Source organism: Oncorhynchus clarkii, chromosome 6 (assembly GCF_045791955.1).
Source record: "Oncorhynchus clarkii lewisi isolate Uvic-CL-2024 chromosome 6, UVic_Ocla_1.0, whole genome shotgun sequence".
NCBI lineage: Eukaryota > Metazoa > Chordata > Actinopteri > Salmoniformes > Salmonidae > Oncorhynchus > Oncorhynchus clarkii.
In genome coordinates this window covers 45,414,505-45,427,551 of record NC_092152.1, presented here as the reverse complement: position 1 = coordinate 45,427,551, position 13,047 = coordinate 45,414,505, and the positions used below count along the sequence as shown (strand labels likewise).

The 13,047-nt window shown below is 43.9% G+C and overlaps 1 protein-coding gene across 37 annotated transcripts in view; it reads left to right on the top strand.

The window, feature by feature from the left end:
* Window positions 1-13,047, top strand: part of LOC139411206 (calcium/calmodulin-dependent protein kinase (CaM kinase) II beta 1) — a 79,413-nt gene that overhangs the window by 51,842 nt on the left and 14,524 nt on the right. For 9 of the 37 annotated variants that reach the window (XM_071157153.1, XM_071157173.1, XM_071157172.1 and 6 more), the window contains 2 exons: window positions 1,543-1,580; window positions 9,479-9,523. In XM_071157153.1, coding sequence (XP_071013254.1) covers window positions 1,543-1,580; window positions 9,479-9,523 — 83 coding nt within the window. Of the gene's footprint in view, window positions 1-1,542; window positions 1,581-4,523; window positions 4,557-6,491; window positions 6,570-9,478; window positions 9,524-13,047 lie in introns of all 37 variants that reach the window. The other 28 variants (XM_071157175.1, XM_071157171.1, XM_071157161.1 and 25 more) reach the window with 6 other exon arrangements.

Below are 13,047 nucleotides of genomic sequence, written 5' to 3'. Positions count from 1 at the left end.
TAGGGGAGTGAGACTGGGACAGTCTTACTCTGGCAGCTGTAGAGCCCACCTGTTTGATGAGACAATGTTGATTGACAGCGAGGTAAAGGATGCACAAGTACAGTGAGATGCCGCGTGTGCGTGCGTGTGTGTGTTGGGAGGCAGGGTTGGGTAGGTAACTTTCTAAATGTAGTCCGTTACAGTTACTAGTTACCTTTACAAAATTGTAATCATTAACGTAACTTTTGGATTACCCAAACTCAATATTGTAATTGGATTACTTCCGGTTACTTTTAGATTACTTTGCCCTTCAGAGTTATTAAAAGAAGAAAAACTATTTATATTACTAATTGAACATTTACTGCAGGATAAATCAATGTTAGAGTGTGCATAGCTGGCCATAAATTGATGTTGCATTTTACTTTATGGGTTGGTTATGTAGGCCTCTTCTAAGCCACTGCTTTCTACTATTGATAATGCAATTAGGCCATATCTTTACATTAAAAAACAAAGTCTATCAGATTTTCAGTCTTTCCAATGAATTGAATGACCCTTGTTTTTCAATTTGGAAATATAGATTAGCCAAATTGTTTTAGCTGAGCATAGCCCAAAAACTAACATAATGGATGGAGGACCCATTTTGGACTCTAGCCCTGAAGGGGACCAGGGGGACAAACTCTAGAATCTGTCTCTTTCACTCCAAAATGCGTTTTCTATCTCTGCCTCATTAACTAATTAACCAGTTCCCTAAAATGAGGTTCTGTTGCCCACGGCAACAACCCACATCAACTCTCGCTGGGCCTAACCCAGGAACAAGTATGTGTGTGTGTCTGTTTCTATTACATAGGTTCGTGTGTGTGTGTGTGTGTGTGTGTGTGTGTGTGTGTGTGTGTGTGTGTGTGTGTGTGTGTGTGTGTGTGTGTGTGTGTGTGTGTGTGTGTGTGTGTGTGTGTGTGTGTGTGTGTGTGCGCGCGCGCACGCGTGTCCTGGTGAAGTAGTTGGAGAGGATACTGACTGTTGTCTGTATGACATTTCCCCTGTTGCTGAGGATTATGGGTATTGTGCTAATCGGACTACTGCCCATAGTATCAGTGAACACACCTCCTCTACTCTCCTCTCCCACTAGGAGGATGTAATGGTTTAGTCCAATAAGGGAATAACACATTGTCCACTCTTAATGTTATTGTCCTACCAACAATGGTACTTAGGAAGCCGTTTATTGTTGTGTTTTAATGAACATTGTGCTTCTCAAGCAGTTTTATACGAGGACCATGAGTTTAATCATGTCACAGATGACTGCCTTGTCCCCTTGGTACCATAATGCTAGCAATTAATGCCTCTAAGCTCCTACTATCTTTGATTCTCTTTCACCTCCAGCATTACAATACACAGTCACATTAACTTTCCTATCTTGTCAATAAAAGGTCTCAGTTGCCGTCTGTTTGAATTGCAGTCAAATTAACATGACTCCTACAGGTTGCCGCCGTTGTCTCTATGCGATCTCTCCTGTGTTCTCGCTGCATCTCTGACCTGCTGTCTCTCTTCTTTTGTTTCCTATTGCAGCAGCCAAAAGTTTGCTCAACAAGAAGGCAGATGTTAAGGTAAGGCCCTGTTCAATTTACACGTTCCTACTCCAAACCTTCTCTCTTCCTCTTCCTCCTCCTCTTTCTCTTCTCTTAACTTATCAGGGGTTTAGGCCCTGGGGCCGGATTCACAAAACCTTCTTAAGAAGAAATTTCATCTTAACTGCCGTTTTTTCCCTTAACTATAGACTTATGAAGAAAGTTGAACAAAGTTACTATTCCTCAATAAAGTTATTGGAAATGTTCTTAATTTTTTCCCTATGTTTCTTCCTGAGAAAAAAGGTAAGACGATTTTAGGTTTTAGGATTTCTTCCTGGAAATGTACTTAACTTTAGGACAGCTAAACCCTTGTCTTGAGACGAATGGGTACTTTTGTAACCATGAACGTTTTCTTGCGCCACAGACACAGTTGGCTACCGGATATTTAAATACAGCAAGAAAACAAATTAAACAGGCATTATCTAGCTAGCTAGTAATTAACAATATATTACAATATTCTAGAAGTGTTAAATATCTAGCACCATCTCGTCAATTTACAAAGAAGAACTTGGCTAACTTAGCTAACGTTCACGTCGTTAGATATGTTGGCTATGATGTCGTTACATGTTAGCTAGCTAACGTAGCTACCTAACTTACCGGTCGCGCAGCTCGTCCACGTTAAATGGTCTCTCAGCTCCCTTCTTCTTAGCAGCCGACTTGATGTCAGAAGACTTCCTTTTTACGGCGTCACTGTCCCTTGCCATACCCCCGATGGCAGAGACCGACTTGGCCACTCTCGCCCATCCTCTCTTTTTGGTCTCTGCAGGTAACCTGCAGTTATCAAGTCTCCCCAACGGCAACCTTTTCCTGGCTGCTATTTCCTCCACCATCACTTCAATCTCTATTCATGGTTATCCATGTTTGGTTTTGATATAGCTAGTCTGATGGCTGTAATGTGTGAACAATAACAAAATAACCAAATCCTATCATCCCTGTCACATAGATTTATTTATTGGTTTCAAGCACGTCACTGATGTCAAGGCCACATTAAGAAGATATTTACGAAGTTCTGAAAGGTATTTACAAAGTTCCAAAGAAAACTACAAATTCCTAATAACATTTTGAGGAATTGCATTTACGAACTATCCTACAAACGTCTCATTTATTTTCTTAAGAAACGTTCAACGTTTTTTCGTTAGTTATGTTTTGTGAATCCGCCCCCTGGTTCTTTCCCTCTTCTCTATTCCCTCTCTGATGTGGGAGAGAGTGTTGACTCAATTTGCAACCATCACAAAATAGTGGTTTCAAGTGTAGTCTCCTCATTGCACCCCGTCTTGTCCACTTTCTTTGGTTAATTTTATGCCATCTGTCACTTCAGCATTCTTTATTTCTCTTTTTTTTCTCCCATCTCATCCCTCTGTTCTTTTCTTTTCCACCTCCCCCTCGATCACGGTTTCCATTTCCGGCTCACTTGAAACCCTCTCCGGCTGGCTGACGAGCCTTAATGAATCTCTGTCACCATCCTCACCCCATCTCACCTAATGCACCAACACATCCCACGCATTGTGCGTGCGTGTGTGCATGTGCATGTGGGCGGGGGGAAAGGCAGAGCGGATGGAGGTTGGGGAATAGTATGAGCATGTTTGTTCTTGTGAGTATGTAAATTAGGGAGTGTGTGTGTGTGTGTGTGTGTGTGTGTGTGTTCAGTAGGGAATGTGACACCAGTTCCAGGAATAGCCATGAGTCTGAACCCTGGAAACTGACCGGTCAGAAATAGACTCTCTCTCAAACACAAACACACAACACACACTTCCCCTGCTCTTCTCTGTGCCGCGCTCATCATTGCCTAGCAACAGACCCCCCCGACACACTCAGCCTAACCGTTTTCAAATATTTCAATGGTGTTTTTCTTTCCTCCCCCCTCTCTTTCTCTCTCTTCGCTCCCTCTCTCATAACTATTTCCCTGGTTGTATCGCTCCTCTGACCCCTCTCCTTGTCTCCTCTGTTCTTTCTTGTTCTGTAATGCAGAACAGGACAGCACTTGACATTTTCCACCCCAGTCAAACACCAGCTTCAGCCACATTTTGCTCTCTTCTCTTCTGTGCTGTTCTGGCACTAGCTGCTACTGCACTGCTGTGAGGCTGCTGTGTCGCATGCCTCCGATAGAGTTCCAGACACTTGTAGAATCCTTGCCAAGGCGCATTGAAGCTGTTCTGGTGGCTTGTGGCGGCCCAACGCCCTGTTATTAAGACCCTATGTTGGTGTTTCCTTTATTTTGTCACTTACCTGTAGATTGCAAATGCAGTTAGAGGTTATTCTGCTTTTTAATCATAATGGATGCCACTTTTGAATGTGTATTAAATGGATATTTTCCTTCATAATAGATGAGACATGACAATGGTATCCATGAGTTCACCTGACTTTGGGGAAGTAGATACCGGGCTTCATTGCCAAAATCCTGAAGTATCCCTTTAACGAATCAGTTGCATAGCTTTCCTTTGCTACGTAATTGTTTCTCCTTCCTGCTCCTTTCTTCAAGAAAGAGTCTTTTCCTTCTTTCCTCATCACAAAATAACAATTGATGATTTTACTCCCAGTCAGGGCTCCTCCCTAGCTGCTCCCAAACCTTTGTCTTTTTCCTTTTCCTTGTATTCCTCATGCCACGTCATCCTCTGTTCCTGTCCTCCTCTTGCGCACCCTCCTCTTTCTTTCTTTCTTTCTTTCTTTCTTTCTTTCTTTCTTGACAAACCATAGAAGATACATTTTCTATGTGAGATCCTTTTTTTCCTCTGCTCTCTTGAACTGGTGAAATTGAACCTCTTTATGCTGGTTTTGAGCCGATTGGTCCACCCTGCTCACTGACCAGGGCTCTCATTTGACTTGACATGCTCATGCTTCAGTACTTGCCATATTCACCTGTTGTCATCCGTCCTTTCTCTCTCTCCCTCCTATCTTTCGCTCGCCCTCCACCTCCTGGGACAGGAACGTAGGTCCAGCTCCGCTGCGCGGCACATGGTGAGCATGCCATTTTTAACATCCCCGGACCTCCCCTCTTTCTCCCTCCCCTTTTTCCCCACTCCCTAATTCCGCCTCGCCACTTTTCTCCTCGATTCTTCTCATCCACTCCTCCCCCCTGTCTCCACCTCTACTCCCATCTTGAGTTGGCCGGAGTCCTACGTGGAACTGCTCTTTATGTTTCTTCCCTTTCCCCCCATCTGATGGGCTTGGAGTTCAGTTCATCGACATAACTTCAACCTCTACCTTTCCCTTCTGAAGAGTGCGCTATGTCCTAACATTATGTTCCCAATTGGAGAGGTTAAGCACAGAGAGAACAGAGAGAGCGAGAGAACAGAGAGAGAGGCCCGGGCTGCTATTTGTGTGCCGTTGTCTGTGGATGATCAGAGTGTCCTCAGAGATGTCCCAGTGGAACTCGAAACCCTAGACATGAATACACACACACAAACACACACACATCTATATGACCTCTCCTCTCCGAGCTCTATGAATCTCAGCTGTGTGCTGTATGCCACACTGCAGCTGGGAAGACGATTGGAATTTGAAACAGGGTTTTACTGAAACGTGTTAGAAAGTATCTCTTTGTATGTGTTTCTGTGTTATGGATGAGTAAGCTACTGCGTATGAAGAGCTGATGGCTGATGAGTGAAGCTTTGTCTGAGCTGTAGAACTGCTTTGGTCGATTTGTGTGAGTGTGTGTGACTGCTTATGTGTGTTTTGTGGCTGTATTTGTATGTGTGTGGATTTTCTATAGATGCTGATTTGTTATCAGTGTCTGTTTGCCAGCCCTGGTGCAACTTTTTCTCTCTGTTCTCCCTCTCTCTATCTCTCTCTCTCCGTGTTCTCTCCCTCTCTCTCTCTCTCTCTCTCTCTGTGTGTTCTCTCTCTCTGTGTTCTCTCTCTCTCTCTTGCTCTCTCTCTCGCTCTCTGTTCTCTCTCTCTCTCTCTGTTCTCTTAGTCTCTCTCTGTTCTCTCGCTGTTCTCTGTCTGTTCTCTCTCTGTTCTCTCGCTCTTTCTGTCTCTGTTCGCTCGCTCTTTCTGTCTCTCTGTTCTCGCTCTCTCTCTGTTCTCTCGCTGTTCTCTCTCTGTTCGCTCGCTCTTTCTGTCTCTCTGTTCTCTCGCTCTCTCTCTCTCTCTGTTCTCTATGTTGTCTCTCTCTGTTCTCTTACTCTCTCTCTGTTCTCTCGCTGTTCTCTGTCTGTTCTCGCTCTCCCTGTTCTCTCGCTCTGTTCTCTTTCTTTTTCTCTCTGTTCTCGCTCTCTCACTCTCTCTCTGTTCTCTTTCTTTTTCTCTCTATCTCTCTCTCGCTCTCTGTCTGTGTTCTCTCCTTCTCTCTCTCTCTCTCTCTCTCTCTCTCTCTCTCTCTCTCTCTCTCTCTCTGTGTTCTCGCTCTCTCTGTTCTCTCTCTCTCTGTTCTCTCGCTGTTCTCTCGCTTTTTCTGTCTCTGTTCGCTCTCTCTCTCTGTTCTCTCTCGCTATCTGTTCTCTCTCTGTTCTCTCGCTCTCTCTGTTCTCTTACTCTCTCTGTTCTCTCGCGCTCACTCTCTCTCTCTGTTTTCTCGCTCTTTCTGTCTCTGTTCGCTCGCTCTCTCTCTCTCCATGGTTAACACACGGCTAACAAACTGCTTGACAGTCACTGCTGCTCTGTTTCCCTTGATCTCCTGTGATGCTGTATTTTATCTTACATCTCACACACCATGCCAGCTAAAACCATCACTTCTCTCATCATTTGGTCAAACAACGATCAAGGCAGAACAAACGCTCGGTGAAAGATTTCGAATAGTACTTGAACCCAGGTCTGTTTGTTTTAACCCCTTCACCACCACCACCGCCACCACCACCACCACCACTGCGACCCATCCATCACCCATCCACAGTATCTCACCCCACCAGCCACTGTTGTTAACCCTGCGTTGTCTCCCCTCTACCTGCACAGCCCCAGACACCACAGACAAACAGCACCAAAAACAGCAAAGTCACCAGCCCTAAAGGAAACGTCCCTACTCCTGTTCTGGTATTTACTTTTAATCCTCCCTCCTCCCTCTGCCCGTCTGTCTGTGTGTCTGTCTGTCCGTTTAACCGTCTATCTGTCGCCTGTCTCTTCTGACTGTTTGTCCGTCCATCCCTCCTTTCGTCCTACTTCCTTTTCTCCCTCCCTCCTCTTCCCCTGTCGGTTGGTTGTTGTCACTTTAGAGCAGCTGTGGTTGGCTAGACGGCTCTCCGTTGTCTCTGTCAAGTGTGTGTCAGATGCTTTCTGTAGGAGAGAAGCCAGAAATGCCAGGTTGTGTCAAAAAGTGCTTCCCTGTTAAAGATTGCCACCGTGTGTTATAGAGATTTGCCAACTGTTGCTTCACTGTAACCAACTGTTACTGTGTGCGTTTCCTTCCATAATGTTGCAGTCTTTGATTATCTTGCATTTTTCGACAGGAGAGGAGCAGAGATCTGAGACTGTGGGTGGTTGTTTGTCTCTTGTCTGACACTCATCTCTCTTCCCTATAGCAGAGATCAACAGAACATGGGTGAAACATTATGCCAATAAAACTGCTGGTTGTAAAACTACTTGGGAGCATGGTGCAACACCAGCGTTTCAATGTGGGGCTGTTTTCCACGTTGGTTAGATATCCTGAATATATTCACTCTTAAATAACCTTGGATAAAAGTGTCTGCTAAATTACCTTATATTACTGAATCACTGCCTCTCCTGTGACTAGTTGTTCATTTGGGTGGCCTATAGTGAACCATGTGGAGGATCCGCCTGACTTCTGGGTGATGTGAGGGCACTAGACACTTAACAGGGATCAGACCAGTTCAAGAAGAGAGCTGGAGAAAGATGGGGGGGGGGAATGACAGGCATTCTACCATACACAACACCAGCACAACACATGCAGCCATATATCAGCATATTTTTAGGAGCCCTCACATTTGCCCTTTAATGCTTGGTGTGTGTGTGGGGGGGGGGGGGGCTCTGCTACCGTAGCTCATTATTGTGCTATTTGGTGCTGTATTGTGCTATTTGGTGCTCCTCTATTATACTGCAGTTCCTGTAGTTGTTATAGATACTCTAAGTAAAATCTCACATAATCTCTCTTTTGATGCAGAATATTTTCCCCAAACGTATAGACAGTGGTTTAGAGGTACAGGAAGTTTAGGTAATTGTTGTTGTAGTAGTATTTGAAAGCCTCTGGGAAAGACCTAGTTATGCAATCAGACTTGAGCATAAAGTATGAGGCAGTGTGAGGTAGACTAGGTTTATTAGTGCCCGACAGTGATTATAAGCCTTATCCTCTATAAAATATCACACAAACCCCTCTTCTTCTTCTTTTTTTTTTTTAAACTGTCAGTCAGTGAGTCCCTCCCTGACTTGTTCTCTCTCTCTCTCTGCTTGTTCCTCAAGCTGTTGCCCCTGGTGACAGTTGTCATGACAATAATGTCATCATCATGCAGGAGACAGCTGGCTGGTGATTGGTCATCGGGAGGTGTCACGTCCTAGGGGGCTGCACTCAGGATGGTGTGGTGGAAAGTGTGTGCAGCGTGTGTCCCCGTGTGTCATGTGTGTCAAACACGTCTTCCAACACAACTGTCAGAAGAGAGTGGGAGAGGGAGGGGAAAAGAGGTAGAAGGGGCAAGAGATGAAAAGAGAGAAAGAGATGACGGGAGAGGTTGGAGAGGAAATAGCATTACAAGGATATAGTCATTATCTACTTGGCTGTTTAGATGTTTACAAAAACATCCTTCTAAGGCAGGTTGGGTCCTGTCAGAGTGTAATGGTTTTTCAGAGTAGCTGTTATTGCACTTTACCACGACAGCACTGCAAACTCTTCTGTATCGCGTAAACACACTCAGTTGCAGACACTGATGTACCCATCCACTACAGTACAACACTCGAATTGTAATGACCTCAATTCACTCCTCAGTCTCCAGTTTGGACAAAACCACTGTGCCGACGAACGGGTAAAAGCAGCGGATGGCCTCGATGGGTTAGTCATCACCTGCCGGGTGGCGATGAACGGGGGCGATTAAACATGTGGAATCGTCGGTAAATGCTGGCCAAAGGCAATAGGACGGCTACCCGATGCCTTTAAGTGTTCGTCATACTCTGGAAATGAACCAGCTGTAGCTGCCAAATGTGGTGACTCTATTTCAGGACAGTTTCCATGAGATTGTGCCCAAATTACCCAAATGTTATATGTCAGGTGCAGTCCGTTCAGGAGGATAACTGTAGTTGGGGCTTCTTCATACTGTATGGTTTACTGTACACTATGTTCTTTTTTAGGATACAACATTCCTGCAGGGTTTCTGTGACGTTATTGTGTGTGTGTGTGTGTGTGTGTGTGTGTGTGTGTGTGTGTGTGTGTGTGTGTGTGTGTGTGTGTGTGCGCATGCGTGCGTGTAACTGTGCGGCACAGACTTTTCTCTCTGCGTTTCAGCAATGTTTCTCTCCCAATGCTCAGAGCGTGTGTGTGTTTTCTGAATTGACAAAAATTGACAGTCCTCAGCTCATCCACCCCCTCAACTCTATCACTCCAGAAGAATCTTCATCCCTCCTTCACCTCCAGCCGTAACCAGTTTTCTTGCCTTTTGCTTCATCATCTTTCTACACACCTACCTCTCGCTCTCTTTTTCACACTTTCTCTCTACCTGTTTCCCCTCCCCTCTTTTTTGATCTCTACCTCTCTCTCCCATCTTTCTGTTTTCATCCTTCCCCATCTCTCTCTCTCCCATCTTTCTGTTTTCATCCTTCCCCATCTCTCTCTCTCTCCATCTCTCTCCACATCTCTCTCTCTCCCATCTTTCTGTTTTCATCCTTCCCCATCTCTCTCTTTTTCTCCATCTCTCTCTCGCTCTCTCTCTCTCCATCTCCCTCCATATCTCTCTCTCTCCCTCCATATCTCTCTCTCTCCCTCCATCCCTCTCTTTCTGTAGGAGCCTCAGACCACTGTTATCCATAATCCAGTGGATGGGACTAAGGTACATCCCCCTTCTCCTGTCCTCCCTCTCATCCTCTCTTTGATCTGCTCCCCCCCCCCCCCGTTCCACATCTTTGTGTGTGTGTCATTACAGAGGCGTGTACTGTAGGCTCTGTGTGCCTGTGTTTGTGTGTGTGGGTGTGTGCAATTATGCACTGTTATTTATGTTTTATCCAGCACCCCGCTAAGCACATCTCTAATAGCGTGTATAATGAGTATGCAGGTGTGTGTGTTTGCGTGGAGACAATTTCAACACACTAATGTCAATTGGAAACCAATAGTTTGATTGGTTAAACGTAGATCTTTGAATGTAGAAATGTGCTCAATGTTAGTCCATACAGTTCTTCAGGGAGTTAAATGTGTTACAGACAGCGACGGGCAGATTTACGAACCATTTCTTTATTAACACCTCTCATTCACTAACCTTTCAAATCAAACCGCTATAGTGCTGTCCCTTTATGTTTTATTTATTGAGGTACAAAGTTACTTTACACTGAGGCAAATTCTAACAGAACTAAATGTGTGTGTGTGTGTGTGTGTGTGTGTGTGTGTGTGTGTGTGTGTGTGTGTGTGTGTGTGTGTGTGTGTGTGTACAATACTGTCCCCATGTGGCCTTGCTTAGTACACCAGAACTACAGGATTTATGCAATAGCCTGAAACCAACCAATGGCCTTGTGTAAATAAATCATCAAAGCTTTCACCCCACTGGACACAAACTGGTTGAACGTAATTTGTCAATGTATTCTGATGTGGAATCTACTTGCAAAATACATTGGATTTGAAAAAAAGTAATCCATGTAAACTGTTGTTTTGAGGGTGAAATTTCAACCACAAGATTATGTCATGGTAAACAAATTTCAACACCTTGTATAAAACATGTTGCATTTGTACCTTTAAAACAAAGTCAGATCTTCAACGTTACGTCCAATATCAGATAAAAAACTATAGGCTGGGCAGCACCTCCTACTGGAGAATTGATCTATCTACAGCTACCCATTGGTCTCCCATCCAGGGTTTTAACCAAGCCCAGCTATGATGTTTGACTATTACCAATGTGCTTTATCGTGAGAGTGATTGTTACGAGATCTCCACTTAAAAACTAAATAGATTCAATGTTGCTTTCGAAGTCATTCCAAATAATAGCTTTTACAGAGCAAATTAAATGTGGCCAAACTTTATCAATGATGCTATTTACGTCTGTATAGCGTTTGCTCATCAACAGCGGTTGTTTCAATTCAACCCAGAATTCAACAAAAAATTGACAATACAATCGGCCAAGGGTTTCAAGCTCTAGTTGATTTAAAATGCAATGATCCTTAGTGATATTTTTGGTTGTCAACGCATTTGAAGGAGATGCTTGAAGGAGATGCTTGGATAATTCCATCTGTGCCACTGACTTAGTCTGGCTTTCATTTCAGTTTGTCTACAAATGACTAACTGATATGTTCTAATCACGTCTCCATCTCAACCAAAAAATAGGACAAAATCAGTACCTTATTTAAAGTGTATTAAAAGGTTGATTTGATTTAGGCCAGTTCTTTAACTTATATTTTTGGTTGAGATGGAGACATGAATCCAACATATCAATGATTAATGTGTAGACAAATTAAAGCCAGACTAAGTCAATGGCACAGATGGAACTATCCAAGCTGTAGATACAGTACATCTCCTTTAAATGTTGATATTTGGTTGCGTTGACAACCAAACTGAATATAGGTTGTAATCTCATTGATCAATGTCTCAACTAAATATTACCCAATTATCCATGTTGAAATGACATGGAGTGCCCATTGGAACCAGCCTAATCTTGCAATAGCTCACATTCTGTTAAGTGGAATGAAACAGTCACTCGGTCTGCTTGACCAGCCTAGGGTTGGCATTGTGAGCTTGTACAGTGTTTATGTTTGTAATGTAGGCTATATGTATCAGCTGGTTTCATGACTATTTCCTTATGTCTATCTATCTATCAATCTGTCTGATCTGTTTGTCAGTGACAGTCTATTTTCGTGTTCTGTATAGAGCTCTATGCAATAGAGCTATGAGTGCATCCCAAATGGCACCATTTTCACCTTGTAGTGCACTACTTTTGAAGACTCTGGTCAAAAGTTGTGCACTATATAGGGAACAGTGTGCCATTTGTTGCACATCCTATGTCTGGTAGGCAGAAGAACAAACACTCACTCACTCACTCACACACACACACACACACACACACACACACACACCACACACACACACACACACACACACAGGTGACCTCTTCTCTCTTTCTCACACGACACACACTCAATCACACACTCCTCTGTGGAATTCTCCAGTGTAAAAGTGTTTCCAAATGAGGGCCCAGTATCCATATCCTATCATGCTGGGGAATAGGCCCATTTAATCCACTAATTGGAAACCAGAGCTCCTTAGGCTTGCATCCCAAATGGCACCCCATTCCCAACATTGTGCACTACTTTTGACCATGGTTCATAGGGCATTGGTCAAAAGTAGTGCACTGTATAGGGAATATGGTGCCATATAGGAAAAAGTCTCAAACTTTTCCTTTGGCAGGTCAGGGGAGAGATACAGACACAGCATTTAGCAGAGAGAAACAGCTTAGGCTAGTAGTGTAATGGAAGAGAATAGATTGATGAATGGATGCCACATTGATGCCTGCCACATATAATTCATGTATCTCTGTGGCCTGCCCTCACATCTCTATCTAGTGGCAGGCTGCACAGACATAGACAGATGAAGTGGGAGTGAAGATAGAAATGGAATGACTAAAACGGGTATCCCCATTCAGGTTAATGTTCTGTGATGGGTGGTGATTCTATATCTATGGGAGTGGAAGTGATCAGAAGGGGCGAATGGTTGGAAGCTGTAGCTGGGAATTCATGTTTCCTCAGGCAAGGCAAGGCTATGTTAACACCCATACTCTGGTGGTATTAGAGGACACACACACACACACACACACACACATGTTGATGGGATTAGGCTGCAGGGGGACTGGAAGGTGGATGGGATGAGGGAGGGGGTCAAGCTGAGGTAAAAGGTTAGAGGTTAGATCCTGAAGTGATGCGGCTTTCTGTGGGATGCCCATGGGTGAGTTTACTGACAGGAAACAGGTTCACGCTTTCAGCTAAATGCTTTTGTCAGATGTAATGTCATTTATTGAAGTCATGGTCTGCTGTTTTGTCAAAGTCAAGGTCTGTTCATTGTTTACTGTGTCTCTGTGAGTCGTCCTGAATACTGTTCGGTGTCTCCTACAGTAGGATCCTAATTTGATAACCTTATTGCAGGAGAACTTTCCTGCAATGCAGGACATTTTTTCCTTGTAGTGTATTTGAGGTTTAAAAAGGCTTCTGAAGTTTGTAATTTCTACTTTGACATTTCAGACTTGATTTTCCCTTACGAAAAAAATCTAGCAACCCCTACAAGTATTTTCGTTAACTATAATCCACATAATAATTCACATTTCCTGTTGCTGCAGGATTATTTTCCTGCTGTAGCAACCTGGCTCAAATGAAGATCCTATAT